The sequence below is a fragment of the Homalodisca vitripennis genome, unplaced genomic scaffold (assembly GCF_021130785.1).
Source record: "Homalodisca vitripennis isolate AUS2020 unplaced genomic scaffold, UT_GWSS_2.1 ScUCBcl_9175;HRSCAF=17588, whole genome shotgun sequence".
In the NCBI taxonomy this organism is placed as follows: Eukaryota; Metazoa; Arthropoda; class Insecta; order Hemiptera; family Cicadellidae; genus Homalodisca; species Homalodisca vitripennis.
The window spans coordinates 1-20,817 of NW_025785296.1; the positions used below are offsets into that span (position 1 = coordinate 1).

A 20,817-nucleotide genomic window follows, 5' to 3' on the forward strand; every position below is an offset into this window, starting at 1 on the left:
TTTCAGGCACTGTATAAGATCTTGAGCAGCCGAGACGTTAGCTTCATTTGACTGAGGTAAAAAAAAATGGAGGGACAATCTTTGGAAGTTCCAGCTCATTTGGAAGAATTACGTAGGTTTTGTGCCAAGAGTGTAATAAGCACTCCAGAACACGTTTTTCCTGCAGGGTAACAAAGTTCAGAATTTTGCTAAAGTTTGAATGGGTGCTTTATTGAAACAAAATGGCAAACCAACCTGGCCAATGAACTCAGCTGAGATGTTTAAAAATCATCTTTTGTATCAAGTTCGAACTTGTTTGGGCTATTTTGGAACAGTTATTGTTTACATAAGCCACTTTATATATATAATATATATATATATATATATATATATATATATATAAAATGTGGCTTATGTTGATAAAAGAGACTCCATTATTCATTAGATTGTACAAAAATTAATTCTTTTTTGGGAAATGCAAATAATTTGTGTGAAACAGGTTAAATACTGTTTCTAATGTTGGTATAACTGGAGCTAGAGAGAGGATGGCTGATGGCTGTTCATTCCCTGCGTATTGCACTTGAACCAGTGAAGGTCAAACATTGACGTTTGAACAACGTGAGGTTAGGTTACATATTAGTATATTGTTTGTTAAAATGTACTTAACTTTTGAAGAATGTGTATTCTTGATAGAAATTTATTCAGTGACGAACGAAATCTCCTGCTGTGTGTTGGCAACAATTCATGGACAAATTTGAAAATAAAGCACCAGTTAAAAGTGTAATACAGAATTTAGTTAAAAATTTCATGAAACAGATTCAGTGTTATACAAGTGCCGTGACAGGTAGCGGTCAGTATTAACTCCGAAGATTGTTCAGGAAGCATCAGTTGTTGTAAGAACACCAGTTACGAGATCTCCAAATAAATCTTTGCAATGACTAAGCCAGGAAAAGATCACTTTATTGGGTTTAGCCCACACTGCTGTAAGAATACTGAAATGTTATCCATACCGAATGCTGGTTTCCAATAAACTGATGGATAAATAATGTAAAAAAAGGTTCACTATTGCCAATGTTTCAATACATTCATTAGAGGCAACATTGACATTTTAGTTTGTGTTCTATACAGATGAAACATAGTTCCATTTTGGAGGTTATGTTAATAGGCTTATTGTAAGAGGATGAGCATTACTGCTGGCTGCAACAAGATGATGCCACTTGCCATATAGCTCGCTCTAGTATGGAGATACTACAGGATTTGGAAGAATAATTTCAACAAGATTGTAGCCACCACGATCCCCTGATCTGTCTAGACTTAAATTCTTTTTGTAGGGTTACTTAAAATAAATTGTTTACAGGAGCATTCCCTGTACCCTACAGGAATTGAAGACAACCATTACCAATAAAATTAATAAGATAGACAGAGTACAGCAAAAAATAATGGTCAGGAACATGGTGAAAAGTGTTGACAAGTGTATAGATATGGATAAACAACATTTACCACATTTGTTGTAATTCAGTACAATGTAAGTGTTTGTTGTTAATAAATAAATTGTTATTTACACAGATTTGGGGCCTCTCTTAAGTTGAATATTCACATGTATATATAAACTTTTAAACAGGGGTTGTTTTGGGCTCTGGGGGTTATGTTTAGTAAAGTTATACATACATTTTCAAAGTGCTACCATTAGAATAATTACAAAAGACTAATTTTGAATACAAGTTTACTTAAAAATAGCAAAGTGGGTAATAATTTTGAATTCAAGTAAAGTACTATACTATAAATTCTATAAAGATGCACAATTCCTGTTATGCTTACCTTTATTTGAGACTCAGCTTTTTTGGCTGCACTTCGTTTTGGTCTTGAAACAGATTTTGTGTCTCCTATTTCCAATTCACTATCACTTGATTCATCTGAAGACACTTTTTTTGATTTGTGTTTTGATTTACTTGATTTATTACTTGCAAATTTTGATGGTGTGACATTGGCTGTTTTAGACATATCTTTCACTTCACTAGAAGTGTTATTTTCTTTGGAAACTTTATCAGGCACTATGCAAACTTCACCATCCTGAGTCTTGTTTATCTGGGTATTTTCTTTTTTATTAGAAGTACCTTCAGTCTCTACGCGTTCTTCACTGTCATTTGTAACTCCATCTCTCTGAGCTATTTGAGAAACAACTTTATTTGTTGCCACTGTATCATTAGTTTCTGAGGAAATTTCATTTTGCTTAATACTTTGTGTACTTTCAATTATATCAGATGACTTTGAGTTATGAACATCACTTTCTGTTAATGTTGTATCTTCAATTGTAGGAGTCGATGAAATGTCCTCTACATCCATTACTTCACTGTCTGTATGACACTTCTCTGTTTTGTTGATATATTCATTCTTTTCATCACTTTCATTAGTTTCCATTGCTTCATCCACTGTTTGAGCAAATGGATCTTCACCTCCAGTTTCCATCATATCAAAAGTATCATCAGGACGAGAACTATCCTGATCAACATGCAAAAACTTAGTTCCATTATCTTCATTGTTTTCATTTCTATCATTAGTGACAGAATCTTTATTAACTGACATATCTTTATTTCTACAGTTGTCATTTTCTTTATCATCTGATATCCTGTTATTTATTGGCGAATCAGTTCTATTTGAACAATTATTTTGATTATTTTCAGTCATTCTTGTTGCTTCCATAGAATCATCAATGTTAAGACCTAAATCTTCAGTACTACATTCTGTAGTTGATTTGTTTTCATTATTCTTTAGAACTGAGTTACCATCACAGGACTTGCTACAATCTGAATTATTAATTTCATCTTCAGCAGCCCCGCTAGACCTTATATGTTCTGCAGTATCATTCACCTGGACACTATTTATAGCTAAATTTTCCTCACTTTTCTTGTTAACTTCAAGTAATTTATTATTGGAATCAGATATATCTTGGGCATTCTCAGAGCTAATGGTTTTCAAGTCAGTACTTTCTTTCTCATTGGAGACTAGTTTCATTTGGTTATTTTTAGAGGATTCAGATGACAGATCAAATTCCTGAGAACTGATGTTTTTGTTAGAAACTATATTATTTTCTTCTGTATTATCCACATTCAATTGATTTGATGTTTCTGAACGTTTTATGTTTTGAGCATTAGTATCATCTTTTCGACATTCGTCTAAATCTGTATCTTTTAAAAGTTCATCTTCATCAATATTTCCATCAAAATCTTTTCCAGGTTCATCAACTCCAAGAACAACATCTTCATCTTGAACTGTAGACACAAAATCAATTTTAGGTTTTTCAAGAGATAATTCTATGTTTTTTGGATTATTTTCAATATCATTATTTTGCTCTGGAGACTGTTGTTTATCATTACTATCAACTTTTTCTACCGCCTCATGATCAACAGATGAACTGGAAATGTCCATTTTATTATGACAATTTTCAATTTTATAATTTTAGTCTGTATAAGAGTCTGCTACATTTTACCTAAAAACATACATAAATTAATGATAATTAGTTCTATTGCACATCAAATTGTTAAAATACAATATTATTCTACAATTGAATGTGTGTGTGTGTGTGTGTGTGTGTGTGTGTGTGTGTGTGTGTGCGTGTGTGTGTGTGTGTGTGTGTGTGAACATGGTACGAGTATGTCACAGCATGTGTTGTGTAACAGGTATCACCATGGTTGCATGCAAAATTTTGAAACCTGTAACTCATTTTTGTTAGGTCACATGTGTTGCTATGTCACATGTTAAAATGTTGTACTCACTTTGTTTATAAATTTATCGATTCTGTAATTACTCATTAGACTAGTGTAAAATGACTAACATAAAGCTTAGCCAACTACCATGGTGTGACATGCACCATAATCAAACTCAAGTTCCTCATATAGAAATGAAGCTTCATGTACAATTTCAAGCCTATAGATAAATTTGTTCTAGAGATCAACACGAAGTCACTACGAAAGTATTCAGGCAAAAAATACGGCCCCTGATAAAACTTCTTTGTTAAACAACATGTCTTTGGGCAAACTCAATGCTGGATGTATTCCAAAGAGTGGCAAAACCGAGGTCTACCGCACGCACTATTCTTGTTGTTAGTCGAAAAAATTCGACCAGACGAAATTGATAATATTGTTTATTACTATTACATTGTTTACATCATTATTACATAATTTTTAACCTGATTGTCAAATCAAAATCAAATCAAATCATCTTTTATTGCATTTTTTTTTACAATTCAACATTGCATCGCAATCGTCAAGAAACCCCTTATAATTATAGTTATAAGCAACCCCTTATACATTCACACACACAGTCAAACTTACATCTTCATACATTCTCTCAAACACATTCTCACTGACCTCAGATCCTATGCTCTCATAAATCCCAGCGGCTCATCATGAATTCATCGACAGAGTAAAACGCTCTAGACACCAGTAGGCGTCTTAGACGAGTTTTAAATTGATTTTGATTGTTGGAATTCTTTATACTTTCAGGGAGCCTATTGATCAGTTTGACACCAACTTCTTGAGGTAGATGTTGCGACAACGCCAGTCTGTGATGCTGAGTTCGATAGTTGTCCCTGCCTCTTGTTTCATATTGGTGAACGTCCCTGCCACGAATCAGAGTACACCTTGATCTGCAGTACGTAACCACCTCAAAAATGTAGAGGCAGGGCAAAGTCATAAATCCAAGCTCCCTAAAAGATTCCCTACACGACTCTCTGAAACTCAATTTTTGTATGATTCTGACAGCCTTTTTTTGAAGTCTGAATACTCGTTCCAATCTATTTTTGGCACAGCCTCCCCAAAGTCTTACTCCATACGCAAAGTGTGGATGGATAAGGCCATAGTAGGCCATTTTTAAAACTTTGGGGGAACATAACTTTGCTAGGTTTAGGTTGCGCAAGGCATATATACCTGCGGAAACTCTAGCACATATGTGGTCGATGTGGTCGTCCCAGGTCAGCCCTCTGTCAAGGAACATTCCCAGAAACTTTGTAGAGTATGTTTCCTCTAAAAGGACATTATCTACAAATACAGCTGGCCCATCCGAACGTGTATTCTGCCGAATGCAGAAATGTACAAAATTTGATTTGGTTTGATTTGTTTTCAAGTTCATTTCAGAAAAGAATTGAATACATGAATTCACTTCAACAAACGTTGTGATTTCCAGTTCTTGCAGTGTTTTGCTTTTAAAACAGAGAGTCGTATTGTGTAAAACTATCATAATCATAGTAGTGTGTACGTGTGAATATATGTTTTGGAGTGTGGATGTTCTATCGTGTGCATTTAAGTGTACGTATGTGATTTTCCTGATATTTGTATGTAATTTTATGTTATAAATTAATTTAATTTTCCATTATTTCAATATATTTGTTTATACATTTTTTGTAAACTTTTTTTATGATTTTAGTACATAAGATTGTATATTTGTATTTTTTTCAAAACATTTTTTGTTACTCTTTGCATTGTCTAATAATTAGTGTCTAATTAGTTATTAGTCACTCTGTATTATATAAACGTCGGCTATATGTATTTATTTTGGTTGTGGTTTTTTTGTAGTCTTGTGCAGACGTCGCGGAAAGCAGTCTGTTGACCTTTTAGTTTTTTTATGTGAGAGCAAGCTACAAACTGTTTATTTGTATATTATGTATCTGTTACACTGACCAGCTACTTGTTTTTGGTCAGTGACTTCCTAAGTTTTTCATTTATTTGTAAACATGAATGTAAATGTTGGAAAATAAATACTTATTTATATATTATATGTGCCGACATTCCCGATCACAAATTTAAGGAAATTTACTGCGGAGACCGTCAACGGCATCGATTGATATTCATTTTACCGGCAATGATCACCCGGTGATAACAGCCGAACTATCACAACAAAAGTGAAAAGAACCGATTTCTTGGTTGACAGCAGTTGGATTGTTCCATATTCGCCACTAATTTGGAAAACTCTCGACACATTGCAACGTTGAATATTGCAATTCAGTAAAGTCTATCAAATACATCTCTACAAATATGTTACAAAAGGTAACAATATGATGGTTTCAAACCTCCAATACTAATGATGAAATTATGCGCTATCAAGTTGGTCAGTATGTGAACTGCAAAAAAAGCTGTTTGACATATATTGTAATTCCCAATTCACGAACAACATTGTACTGTTGTGCATTTGGCAGAGAATCTGGAGAATGGTCAACGAGTATATTTAACCGCTTCGAATGTTATTCAACATGCTGACAGACCTCCTAATGTTGACGTGCCGAGAACATTAACAAGTTTCTTTATAATCTAACTTAAGCGATCTATTTGCACAAACGTTGCTTTATTTGGAGATACTACGTCATTACACTTGGAATGCTTCATCCAAGAATTTTCAAAGCCGAAAGCAAGGTGATGTGGTTTCTGGTTATCCGGATATGGTCGTATTTACCAAGAAGCCCCAACGTCATTTGTGTCACTTCGAACTGTTAATGGTACAATATTCCCAACATTTCGTGCTGCATGTCAAGAACTCAATTTGCTAGAAAACAATACCCATTTGGAAACAACAATCTGTGAAGCAATTATCTCTGTATCTCCAAGTCAGATACATACATTATTTGCTATCATCATTTCCACTTGCTTCCCATCAAATCCATGTAACCTGTGGCACAAATACAAGAATAATATGTCAAAACACAATTTTCATCAAATTCGTGTCATTTCAAGAAATTCAGGTCTTGAGATGAATGAGGAGATACATAATCGAGCTTTGCTCTTGTCGAAGATATGTGTTACGTCATGTGCGGTAGTTTATTAGTCAAGTTAGGAATTCAATCCCAGATTGAAGAATGAATGACGCATTTAATCGAGAATTAGAATGGGAATGAGAATATGATCGCAATTTCCGCCAAATACTTTCAGTAATTCCAAGATGAACTGCGGCCGATGAAATACAACGCTTGCCTCAAATAATCGAATTTATGGCGCTATGTGAAGAATCTTAAGCATACAACAAAAACATGAGAGTTGCATTGCTAAATGATACATCTGCTAAAGACTTCTCTGAGCAATTGCTGAAGATGAATGGTAAAGTTCCTGTCAAGAATAAAAGAATCAAGCGTATTAATTTAATTTCCTCCAAATTTCTGTTATTTTGTCTTATTGAAAGACAAAATCATTAATAACGTACTCTCTAATGTAATTGCTAACCACAAAATTACGAATGACTGAGTGAGCGAGCAATTTAGGCAGCTAAGAATAAAGATATGGATGAATTAAACTTCATAATTCAGAATGGAATCAATGGTACACTTCATTCATTCAAATCTATTGACTGTGTAACAAACAAAGATGAAGCCACCAACTATCCTATTGAATTTTTGAACTCCTTGGATGTGACGACTTCAATTTCCAATTCGTCTTGCATTCGCCATGTTGATAAATAAATCACACGGCCAATCCTTGAAAGTTTGTAGTCTAAATATAGAAAATGCATGTTTTTCACATGGTTAATTAATTGTAGTTGTCTACAGACTGGCGACACTGTTAAGCTGCATTTACACTGGCAAGTAAAATTGTGAGAGAATTTGCACAACTACTGTTGCATAATGTGAACAAGATAAATAATTTTACTCATGAGAACTATCACAAGTACTTACTTCAGTCGTATCATTCGTTGCCGGATTCAGTACTAAGTCTGTTCATACACAGCAGTGATGTGTTGGCAATGTTTATAATTGAAATTTTAATGGCTGACACTGCTCTCCAGTTCTTACAAACAACTGACCAATACTGATTTTGGCAGTGCTTGCTCCCGTTTAAACTAGCAATTTTTACTGTCACACACAACTTGTACAATTTTTTGCCAGTATAAACACAACTAGATCAGTTAAGGTTTGGACGTAATCGTGATATCAAAACATATCATCTTCTTGTTTTAACCAATGTAATCTGATGACCAATCAGAACAGGTGTAAAAGAAACAATCATTCATTTATAGACCATACTGAGGACTCGGCCATAATACTACCGGTAAGCAATGGGTTGTGAGTGTTGGAGCAGCGACTTAAAGAGTTACCAGTTTAATGTTTGTATTGTATTTGTATATAGGGAGCACTCGACACTGGCCATGGCAGATGTGCAGGGCGGTACAAACTACCACATGCGGTACTAACTACCTGGAGTTTGCTGATCTGTCACAAACTCCAGACATTACATTTTTCTGCTGCTGCATTCCATTCTGTAATTTCTGTGAATCACACAACTCCCTTCTCGGCTTTTACTTGTTGCAAATACATTATCTTCTTCTCCAAAATGTGCCTTATCAGGTAAAAGTCCAATTGACATTATGGTGTACTGAGGAAACCAGGTTGCATCTCTTATTAAACAGCCAATCAGATGATAACTAAAGCGAACTCGTCTGTTTATAGGATGAACACTGTGCATATTAGGCATGTACAATCTATCAGAACACACGTCTTTTAAAAATGCTATTTTCACTCAAGAAAGAGTTGGACCATTTTGTTCGAAATCCCTATTTTGGTGACTGAATAAAACAAAACTAAAAACACAATGTTTGTATTATGGCCACTTTCGCTCGTCGTTCCGCCGCTTTACGCTTACTGTTCGTATAATGGGAGAGGGCGGAGACGATTGGTCGACTGACTTTAATTTTCCAATGAATTCTTACATGTATGGGGCTTGTCACAACTCCTCCAGACAAGTAGAGGCAACATTGAATAAACCGGCGTTAGATAAGGCTCGCTTATTTTGATCTTTATTCACAGTAGTTTCAGAAACTAGCCGCGTCAAATAAGATGTTTCGAGATTAATCTGGTTCTAGTGCAAAGAGCTGTCACATTACTTCTTGATTTCATATGTTCAAGTAGAGACAAAATAATATTGTTTTTGAGATTTTAACAGTTCTACAGAAGACTCCCTGCTTATTCCTGGTGCGTTAAAATTTCCGGCTTATTCACGGTTAGGTGGCCATCCTGTAGTTTACAAATTAGAATTGTCCTATCCCAATTAATTTAAACAAAGTTAATCATTTGTATAGTATATGAGTTATGGTCACAAGTACAATGGCAAGTAAGTATATGTGTGTTATTGTTGACACAATTATCCTTCAAAATAATAAAAAGTAACTAAATGTTACACGGTTTTGTTCGTTATATTTTATAAATACACAGCATAGAATTCATCATTAAATTATAATCTAACTTTTATAATATAACTTTTATACACATAAAAACAGCTGAACTATACTGTGATTCGAAATATCTATGGCGTAATTCGGTTTGACATTTTTGTTTCAGTAGAATAGATAATCACGAATATCGACGATGATTGTGGTGGTGGCCACACTACAGCCGTTTGCAATTTTACAGCAGTGAAACACAATAATTACCACCCTTTATTTTCATATCATTGCACACATTCATTTATGCTGCTTTACCAACAAAAATATGTTCTTGTAAAATTTCATACCATTTTTTAATGAGAATCCTAGCCCCAAAGGATTCACACCTTGAAATGCTGGGTAAATCTTAAGATCAGCGACTACCACTCCGATCGCCGTAATTTTTTGCATACTAACACAGGTTAACGTAATTTCACCGAAAAAGATAACTTAGTCCCGATTGTCCCCAAAAAATTTGAAAAAAATAAAATTGAAAAAAAACCTGACTGACAGTGCATTTATTTGTTTTTTTGGTGTTATTAGTTTGTAGGGCAGTAGACCAGGTACTACTTCTAGTATAAACTCGTCTTATCTTATCAGTGATAAACGCGCGCCGTTTATCTTTTGCCTGTAATGAAACCTGCGTTAGTTCTGTCTGAGTTTTGTGTGTGTAAGCAGTCATGGCGTCATCTGGACTTGGACTTCGCAAGCTCGAGTTAATTTTTTTCTAAAAAAGCAAGAAGCGCAAAGCGCTGCGCAGCGGGCAAGCATCGCGTCATCTGAGTTTTGAATAGGCAAGCTAGGGTCTTTTTAGCGTGTGACAATAACCATCGCACGCCATGTCAATAACTTCACTAATTATTCCTTGTCCATGTGGGTTTGTTTGTTTACGTCTGGCGGTCAATCGAAGCAGTCCTATAGGTCACATGATCTGCCCGGCCAATCGGAAAACTTTCCTGTTTGTCACGTGAATACTGTCAACTCATCAAAACGACCATGATCGGCCATTGTTTTTAGTTTGATAGTCAAAAATCTTGTAATGTGTTTTGTATTGCCAACATTGTACTGCTGAAAAACTGGTTTTTATATGTTAGCGATAATTGGGACTATTATTTTTCAGTGAAATTACGTTAACCTGTGTTAGTATGCAAAAAATTACGGCGATTGGAGCAGTAGTCGCTGATCTTAAGATTTACCAAATGCTGTAGAATGGTTGAGAACCCGTCATAATTGACGCTGAGCCACAGTTAGTTGGCCAGGGTATCAGCTTGTACCTATAGCTTACTGCTGCTCTACATTTTCTCAGATTTAGGGTATACTGGTAAGATACAAAACACCAGTTGGGACAGTGCTTGCACAGAATTAAGCTTGATTTGTTATAAATATTCTAGACATGGTCAAAAGTAATGTCATGCCTGACTCATTCAACTATAAATTAAAGCTGAATTATGTGCTCTAACAGATTGTCTAATGATTAATTACTTAATAATTTACTTCAAGAAGTTTATTCTTTTATATTTACTAATAAGGAAAATGTTTACAAGTCCCAATCCACATTTAATGAAGAATAGCCTAATATATCTTTTAGGCTAGGATTTTTATATCAGCTTTTAATAAATTAAATTTTGAAATTAGATCTACGTAAGGTATTATTTATTTGTTGAATTAATTTAAGCAGTACTTTGTTTCAAAGAATATAAGGAAAACAGCTAATATAAGGAACAGTTTATTTGTGACAATACTACAATCGTTTCTAGTTATTACAAAACGTTAATAAAGATTTTCCCTCGCTCAAGTTGTATTCGGCTATAATGAAAAGTTTACCTAGATTCAGAAATCCTCTAATCTTGCTTCTTTACAATCCTTTTCCGCCAATACTTCAAAAATATATTTGTTTTCCAAACACACTACTTCCAAACAAATATATGTAACTGATCAAAACAATCAAATAGTAATAAAGATACTCCACAACGAAATGCTTCCCTACACTGTCTGCCTAGTGCCTAGTTCAGTTCTCGGATGCTTCGTTTTGATAAAGTCCAAAGAGGAAAGAAAAAGTAAATTTGGTGTTTTTTTTTTTTATTCATGACAGACAAGTTGGCTTTGACTATGATACAATAAAAATACCTTGTTGGCGCATTAAATACTAATACATCTGCTGTAAAATCATTCAAAATGTATAAGACAAAAAAGATAATAAATAAATTGTGTTGATAGTAAAATATCTCTATTTTATTTTCAGGGGAAATGTATTTTAACTTTTTGACCGTTGTGTAGAGGGAAAGCAATAATCATTCAAACACGGGAAGAATGGTCGTTCCTAAAAAAAAGGAGAATTATCCAAATATGGAAGGGTTTGTAATGTTTGTCTTAAACTTACGATAATGATCTATTCACATTTACCTAATTATACTAAATTTACCATGTAATTCTGACATTGAATGAATCCCTCAGGATAGTACTAATCAAATTATAGTATATTAAAACTTTAGATTTTAGAGGGTCAGAACATGTCCAGAGCAATTGTTAGTCATTTTGAGCAAAATCCATTACGTCAAAAATTACGAATTATGTCAAATAGTTGACGTCAAATAATGTCAAAATTTTATATTACAAATTCTCAAAACTACCTTATTATCTAATAAAGTTGCAGTAAAAAACGTACATACCCTACATTATACATCTTTTTGTATTTAACGAACTAATATTATTGATTTTATTTTAAAAATACATTATTTGTTATATTTTATTATTATTTTATACATAATAGTATCACTTAATGTATTGAAAATTTTTGTCTATTGACAGTAAAATATTGCATTTATTGCATTGATATTATTGCATTTAAGAGATACAAGTATTTTTATTTTTTAGCAACAAAACTCGTAGTTACACTTTCATCCTTTCATTTAAAATATTCTAGAATTGAAGTACATAAGTTGCGTTTAGGCAACGCATGGATTAGTATTGTAAAAGTTTTTAAATATGTAGAATTATTCCACTTGTACTTAATTTGCAGTAAAAATTGAAATACGCATAAATATTGAGAATCAAACCTGTTGCCCAACTACCTCTTAAGGGTTTTAATAAAATGACCTTAAGGTTTTCCCTAAAGAAAATTGTTAAACCTCTTGCTTATAAGAGGCCTTTTTTAGATCATCTACTTGTGAGAATTACTTACTTTACAGATTTAATTAACTCGTTGATCCATAAATTATTTTTTTAATTATTGTAAACATTTTATTTTACATTTGTTAGATAAAGTAAAAATTAGTTTAAAATATTTTTCAAAACTAACGGTTAAAACAAAGGGGTTTCTGCTATGTTATACCTGAATTATATAACGCGTTACTCCAAAACTAGTTCTTTATGTTGTTACATATGAGATACATCATACATAGCTTAAAAAAGCATTCAAAGTAGTTTCATCATAAGGAAAACTAATTAATGGTATCAATACACAGGATTTCTAACTCAAGTTTTATATGAGAAACTTTACTTGAAAATTATAAGCACATAACCAACGTATCTTTAAGCGTGGTATGATTTAAAACATTTATTTTTAATGGAAGCAAAGGTTTATGTTACACTTACTACACTTTATATTAGTTATTCCTTTGCAATTATACATTTTGCAACGGTTCCTGTTCTCGTCCCAGATTTGCCAATGGTCAGTTTTGTCCTTCAGTACGGGTACAAGAGGTCTTGGAGCTGCGGATTCTTTCATTCTCTTGCTCATCGTTCTGGGATTACAGCCTTCCTCTATTGGTAATTTCCTCTTACCTAAACAGCATAGTGACAACCAGTTCTAAATCCATGTTGACTTAATTGGTTTTCTTCTTTCTTAGAGGAATAGAGAAACCGGAAGATAACTACGGTCGAAAACGAAAATGTCATTTTTTACTTTTCATTCTAATGTGGTATCTGCTATAATGGAAGTCCATTTGGTCAACTCCACCCATGTGCTTGTTGTAGATACTACCTTTGGGCAAGGAATTTCACTAAATTTCTTATCCTATCATACAGTCATATCTCTTTCATCTTTTCAAGTGAGAGCTCCGCAATAAGTAGAACCAAGCGTCAACCTGGTTGTTGTGCCTACACATACACATAAGGAGTGTAACCGACAACTGTTATCCACTCATCACAATTTTCATTCGATATTTTACAATTACTGATTTTTCTTCGAAAGGGCAATCCGTAGGTCTGTCCCTGTGAAACGGACCCAACATGAATATTCCTTCTTTGTGAAGTAAGAAAAAACAGGACTAACTAAAGTAGTAGTTATCAAAATATATGGTGTAATTTATATTTCTTGGGACCTTTTTTGCTACCCTTACTACAATGTTTCCAGTAGTACCAAGATCAGGTTCGCCACTCAGAGGAGCTTCTGATTGTTCTGTGTAGGTTTCAAATGTGTAAGCAAACCCCTTGTCATCACAAATAAAGTAGAATTTGTAGCTCCATTTACGGGGTTGATTGGGTTATACAATATCGAGTAATGTTTTATATTTGTAACACAAGTTTGCTCATCAGTTGATCGTGCTCTTATTGGTATAAATAAGAATTTCGAATTGAGATGATCGATAACTGGCCTCAGTTTATAGAGCCAATCACGATTTGGGTCGGTTGGTGCTTCTGGTTGGGAGTTATTATTGAAATGCAAATTTGAGCGCATGTTTTCAAAACTGTTTTAACCATTGCAGTGTATAATTGTTTCATGTCTTCGAATATGATGTCAAATGTCTCTCAAGCTCGTACAGTTAAGAGATCGAAGAAAATATTGTGATTCCCAAAAATATTTCTATATCTCTATGGTTTTTGGTTTGGCTTTCTATATATTACTAGAATAGGTTTTTGGTTTGGCTGAATTCTTTTGTGTAAAGATAAGTCTCAGCAAAACTTTTAATAACTTTCTAAGTACTCGTAAAACACATTAATATTTCACTATAATCTCCACTCCGTTGGACCATGTACTCAATGGGAATCGGCTAAGTTTGCATATTTTCTTGTTTGAGATCAACACTGGTGGTTTGGTTTTAGACTAATTGCATGATATTCCAGCTCAGTTACACATCTGAGTTTCCAATATTGTGGATAGAATGCGCTACAATATCAAAGGGAGATTATGTTACATATGCATCAAAGGGTTATAGCGCGTCTAAGCTTTTTTTAGGTTTATAGTTAAGTGCACACTTTTTATATTTAATCGATGACCTTGCATTGCTTCTTTTTCAATAGTACGTTTTTAAATAAATCATAAAAATATCTTTAAAAAAACTTAAAAGTTTGGATGTGTATTAATTATATGAAATGAGGTACTGCCCACAATTATAAAACTGAAAATAAGGATGTAAAACTGCATGTGGTTTAACATTTCCTAAGAGTAAAGTTCAGGGTAATTTATTGCAGATGGCTCTGAATGATTTGTACTAACCAGAATTTACTAGATATTAGTAAAATGGTCTATATTTATGACATTATATAATATTCTATTCTTATTGGTAGGTAAGCGTATTGTTTAGTCACAAGACATTCATTAGAAGACTAAAGTATAATAAGTGGTCACCAACACAATCGGATGATGATTATCGGTTTTAAAGATCGATACTATCCAATACAACATTTGACTTATAGATACTCATAATTAATCATTGCCAGCTATCTTTATTTAGACTAGTGGCGTCACTACTCGCTGTTACTATTTCCAGCTTTTATGAAGGAAAACGTTAGTAACAACGGACAATAGCGATGAATATGCGAATATGGTTCAAAATGATTTCATAAACAGAGAAATCTTTAAAAACTGGTTTTAGAAGTAAGTGCATTGGCGATCATCTTGTAGATTATGTGTGTATTGACGAGAAATTATGATTATTGGTGGTGGTCCATTCCAGAATTTTTAAATGCTATCAAACATGTCTACACTTTGAAGTAATAGTACTCCAAGGCTCAAGTGTGCTTTAAATACAATTAGTTCTGTATGCCAGAGGTAAAGGGCACTAAGTCACAAACTGTGACTTTTAAAGTAGAGCAGTTTTTAACCTTTTTGTATCGTTTTTATGCAACACAATTACAACAACAAATTCAACATTTAAACTGTAGTATATTATAGTTATATCTTTTATTTGGCATTACCTAATAGTACTCTTAAAAAGCTAATTCAAATACATAAATTTAAAAAGATGGTTTAATGAGTTGGACTTAGTGCATCTTTTATTTTACATCTTGTGACATAATGCTTAAAATGTTTTAATAGTAATGATGAAATATTTGCAATGAAATAAATATATCCAACAGAATATAAAATAGGATTTTTTATATAAGTTAAAAAGACAAATATTTATTTTATTGATATAAATAAATTTTATCAAAATCTGGATCAGCATCATACATTTTTGGATAATCAGCAGAATTAGTTTATGTACGTAATTCTTTAAAAACAGAATGACATACAGTAGGTAAATAAGGTAGCAGAGATATTAATTCATCATACTTTGTCCTATAAATTGGTATTGGGTGGTTAGAGATGGATGGCAAAGCTGTAGGCCATCAAAGTTTTTGTCTTTTGTATCTTATAAAATTAATTTCTTTGAAGTTATCCTCGAAAGACACTTTAAAAACAACTTTCCAATTCCCTCTTGGCGAATTTGAATGTGCGCATAGATATTATAACTGGCTTGTTGCCAGTATCGGGTTTCTTGACAAAAAGGGTGTTTCTTTGCCCGTAAACAAAACTTCAAGTTGTATGAAATAGGAAAGGTCTATGTTGTGTACAGTATGTTTTGTTGAAGTTTGGCGAACAAGTTGTTGCCAGTCCCAAGGTGTTAATATTATCATGCTTTGAACATTTTTCTTTTTTGCAATATGAGTACGTGCAGTGTTTGCTTCAATGTGGGTGTGACCTTTAAATAAGAATTTCAGATTAATGTTTTTAATCTGTGGGGTTAAGATTTCAAGATTCAAAAACATGTCATAACTATAGCTAGGTTACATTTTACCACCTTTACAATGCGGTTCTTACCAGATACAATGTGGTTTTGATGAGGTGATCCTTGAACACGAAAGGCCTAACAGTTTGTAATTATTGGAGTATTTGTTTATAAATTAAGTAGTATAGATTTGTTTTTGTTCTGCCCGTAACAATTGTTTGTCCATATGGTTATCTTTTCTATGTCAGAGTTACCAATGACACTATCAGCCCATTTCAACAGACCTGAAGCAGTTTCATTTCCTCCTCTGGCCCAATTTACTTTCATCCCACATTAAACAATGTACTGTATCACTACTCGAAACGAATACTGTAAAGTTGTATGTCCATAGTTTCCTCCTATACAAAAATGATACTATTTGTTATCAAGCGTTCAAGGGATCAGTTTGCAGTCAAATGCTGTGTCTCATATACGTCAATGACATTGGGACATGCATGGAAAAGTTGTGTACTATGCTAACAACACGACTCTGTTATAGTGGTAATTCAAATTATCTTTTGGGATATTAGACTTTTGTTGAAATCAACAATTAATTGTGTTCGACATTTCAACAACCAAAATCTCAAAACATCACATCAAAATCTAATGTTATGAACTTTGCTCTGCGGCATGCATACTCAAAATGTGGCCCTGCCGTCATGTTAGCAGATTCAATTGTAGGAGTCTACCGAACTAAATTCTTTGAAATACATCTAGACCGAGGGTAAACAAGGAATGACTTTATTGATTATGTTTGCGTTAAATTATCCTCACGGATTTGTTTTGAGGTCTTTAGGTGCTTATATTGTATTGCCCAACTCAGGTCCGTATAACAGCGTATTATGGCTTGATTTACCCCCACCTTGCCTGTGGAGTGGTATTGTGGGGTGCTTGTGCAAACATACTATACTGTGCAAACAACCAGTTGATGAGTGTTTAAATTGCAGAAGCAAGCGATTCAATTGATCGTACATTTGAATTTCATTGTATAGAGAAACCTTAACCCAGGGGGAGCCTCACCTACTGGGCGGGTCGCAGGTGGCGGATAGCGATACGTCCATCAGATATGGTGGACAGCTGCGAATAAGGCACTATGCCAAATAAGCAGTCCCGGACCGAGGCGGCAGCATTAACAGGGCGTGGTAGGGTGACCTGTGGCGAGGTCACAACTATCAAATACCACAGAGCCCAGTGACGATGCTGTGACATGGCGAGCAAGTGCCGCCATTAAATAAGCACTGCTCCGTACTGCATTGTACGGATAGGGGTTGGTTCCTCAAAGGCTAGGAGAAGGAGGCTCTGATTTAAAACCATGGTTAGACCAGGATCTGTAAGCTGTGGCAAAAGCAACTGGTCTAGGAGAAGAAGACTCCAAAATCAAACTCCTGGTCCTCCAGGTTGGGGGTTGAACATTGGGCTGACAACCCAATCTCATAAAAAAAACGCCAAGTTACGAATAATGAATCAGAAGATGCCGGACGGATTTCACGGAGACGACCAAGGCGAGTTAATAAGGTTATGAGAAGGGATACGGATATATATTTTGGGTCATGGAATGTGCAGACACTGCTTAAAGCAGGTAAAATGGAGGAGGTGGCACAAGAGCTAGAAAAGTATAAGACCAGCATTGGAGCGGTGCAAGAAGTAAGGTGGAAAGATAGTGGAACGATCAAGAAAAGAAATTATGATTTTCACTTTAGTGGATCCAATAATGTAAGAGGACATAAAGGTGTTGGGTTTTTTGTGCTGCGAAGAATTAGGAAAGCGGTATTAAGTTTCGAACCAATTAGTGAGAGGATTTGTAAATTGAGGATCAAAGGAAAGTTTTGCAATATTTCGTTTGTAAATGTGTATGCCCCCACAGAGGATAATGAAGAAGGTATTGTGGATGATTTCTACACAGAACTTGAGAGAGTTTGTGATAAAATACCTAGGCATGATATGAAAGTGGTTTTAGGTGATTTCAATGCAAAAATAGGAAAAGAGGAGCAGAACAACATGGTAGCAGGAAAGTGTGGTCTGCATGAAGAAACTAGCTTGAATGGAGAAAGAGTATGCATGTTTGCTGAAGCTCAGAGGCTGATTGTAAGTAGTACTTGCTTTCCTCACAAAAAGATTCATCTGGGGACATGGAAAATGCCTGGGAGGGATAGCTGCAATCAAATTGACCATGTTTTAACTTCAAAGAGATGGGCTACTTCTATAATGGATATAAAAACATGCAGAGGAGCTAATTGTGATAGTGATCACTATTTGGTGAGAGGAGTTCTCAGACATCGTATAGCGAATACTGTCAAAGCAAGGAAGACAAGAGTAGAAAAGTGGGTCGTGGAAAAATTAGCGGATGTAAATGTGAGGCAACAATTTCAGGAAGAACTGGGTGATAGACTAACAGGACTTACGACTGATTTATCAATTGAAGAGCATTGGAAGTACCTGCGAGAAGGAATGAAGGGCACAGCTGAACTGGTACTAGGTAAAAGGAAATTTGAAAGAAATGAGGACTGGTTTGACGAAGAATGCAGAAATGCATTGGACTCTAAGAATCAGGCTAGGAAAAAGCTTTTGCAAGTTGGAACCAGAGCAAATGTGGAGAATTACAGAAGAGAAAGAACATTAGCAAACATACTTATGAGGAGGAAAAAAAGAGAAGCAGCAAACAGTAAAATAGAAAAATTAGAGAGAATCTACCAGCAGAAAGAATGCAGGAAATTTTACAAGAATATGAGAAATATTACGGATGCATACCAGGCAAAATCACAAGTACATCTTGATGAAGAAGGAACGTGATAACAGAGATGGAGGAAATCAAGACAAGATGGAAAGAATATTTCGAAGACTTACTCAAAGAACAGGACATTCTGCTACCAGAAATTGATCTTGAGATACCACAGCAGGTTGATAACTTTGTACAACCCCCCCGGGAGAGAGAGATAGAAGAAATAATAAGGAAGATGAGAAACAATAAGTCCCCAGGAAGCGACACTATAACAGCAGAGATGCTGAAGTATGGCGGAGAAGAGCTGTTGAAGGTTATCCACGAACTTATATCGAAAGTGTGGGAACAAGAAAGAATGCCAGAGGAGTGGAAGAAAGGACTGATCATACCTATATACAAGAAGGGGGACAGGAGAGATTGTAGAAACTATAGGGGAATTACGCTTCTCAATGTTACGTATAAAGTATTTTCCATACTTATACATAGCAGGCTAGTAGACTATGGAGAACATTGTATAAGAGATTACCAATGTGGTTTCAGGGGTGGACGATCAACAATGGACAACATTTTTATGGTAAGACAATTGTTTGAAAAATGTGCTGAATTTGGAACGGACCTGCATTGTGTTTTTGTGGACTTCAGGCAAGCTTTTGACAAGGTGAATAGACAGAGGATGGAAGTTTGTCTTAAACACTTAGGAGTACCACATAAAATCATAAAGCTCGTAATGCTAACACTGGAAGGATCCATAGCCATGGTTAGAGTCAATAATGAGTTGACGGAACCATTTGACGTAAAAACAGGTGTCAGGCAGGGCGATTCCTTATCAGCATTAATCTTCATTCTGGTTCTGGAAGCGGCATTGAGAAAGGTGGATTGTGTAGGTGATATCACATATAGAATGAGTCAGTTATCAGCATATGCTGATGATATTGTTGTAGCTGCAAGAAGTCAGAGAGCTATGTTGGAGAAGCTGGAAGATATTGAAAGAGCGGTGAGCAAAGTTGGATTGACTATTAACTGGGAAAAAACTAAGTACCTGAAAATGACAAGAATGGGACAAAGAGGAGTGGATCTGGAGGTAAATGGCAATGAGGTAGAAAACGTAGTAAGTTTTAAATACCTTGGATCAACTCTAACTGCAAACAACAGCGTGACTGAAGAAATTAACACAAGGATAGCCGCGGGAGGCCGATGTTACTTTGCATTTAAGAAACTTTTCAGCTCCAACATTCTTCATAAAGAGGCCAAACTGAGAATTTATAAAACTGTAATCAGGCCTGTTGTAGTTTATGGTTGCGAAGCGTGGACACTCACCAAACAGGACATAAATAGATTGAGAATATTTGAAAGAAAGATTTTAAGAAGAATTTACGGTCCTGAATTAAGACAAGGAACATGGAGGAGGCGAAAAAATCAGGACCTGCTTGATTTTTTGAGCGGTGAGGATATTGTACGCTTCATTAAGGCCCAAAGAATTAGGTGGCTCGGACATCTGACGAGAATGAACGACAACAGAGTCGTGAAGAAGGTTGCTGAGTGGACTCCTGCTAATACAAGGCCCAAGGGAGGACCTCGGATGAGATGGAGAGACGATGTGGTTGCTGACCTAAGAAAGATTGGAGCAAGAAATTGGAGAGAGGTCGTCGAGGACAGACCCCAATGGAGACTACTAATTCACCAGGCCAAGACCCATGGAGGGTTGTAGCGCCGAGGGAGTAAGTAAGAGTAAGTAAGTAAGAGAAACCTTAAAAAACTTCGGCTGTTGACTCTGCCAAGTCTCTACATTTTCGAAACAACTTGATCTGTTCTGTATGTTTCAATGTGTAATTACAACTGGCCAAGATATTTATTCGTATAAGACCAGAGGCAGGAGAAACTACCAAACTGGCAAACACAGAACGGTACTTTATGAAAATTTGTCCTTAAAGGCAGGTGTTCACTTTATCAACAAGCTTCCCAATGGGATAA

General features: G+C 35.0%; 1 protein-coding gene across 1 annotated transcript; it reads right to left on the reverse strand.

Moving 5' to 3' along the window:
• Positions 1-1,752: 1,752 nt before the first annotated feature.
• LOC124374581 (putative uncharacterized protein DDB_G0293878) lies at positions 1,753-11,187 on the reverse strand (the record flags this gene model as incomplete). The annotated part of the gene is made up of 2 exons (XM_046832775.1): positions 10,981-11,187; positions 1,753-3,466 (listed from the first exon to the last, which is right to left on the reverse strand). A coding segment is annotated over exon 2 (1,653 nt), but the record flags the coding sequence as incomplete, so codon positions are not given.
• Between the last annotated feature and the right edge of the window lie 9,630 nt (positions 11,188-20,817).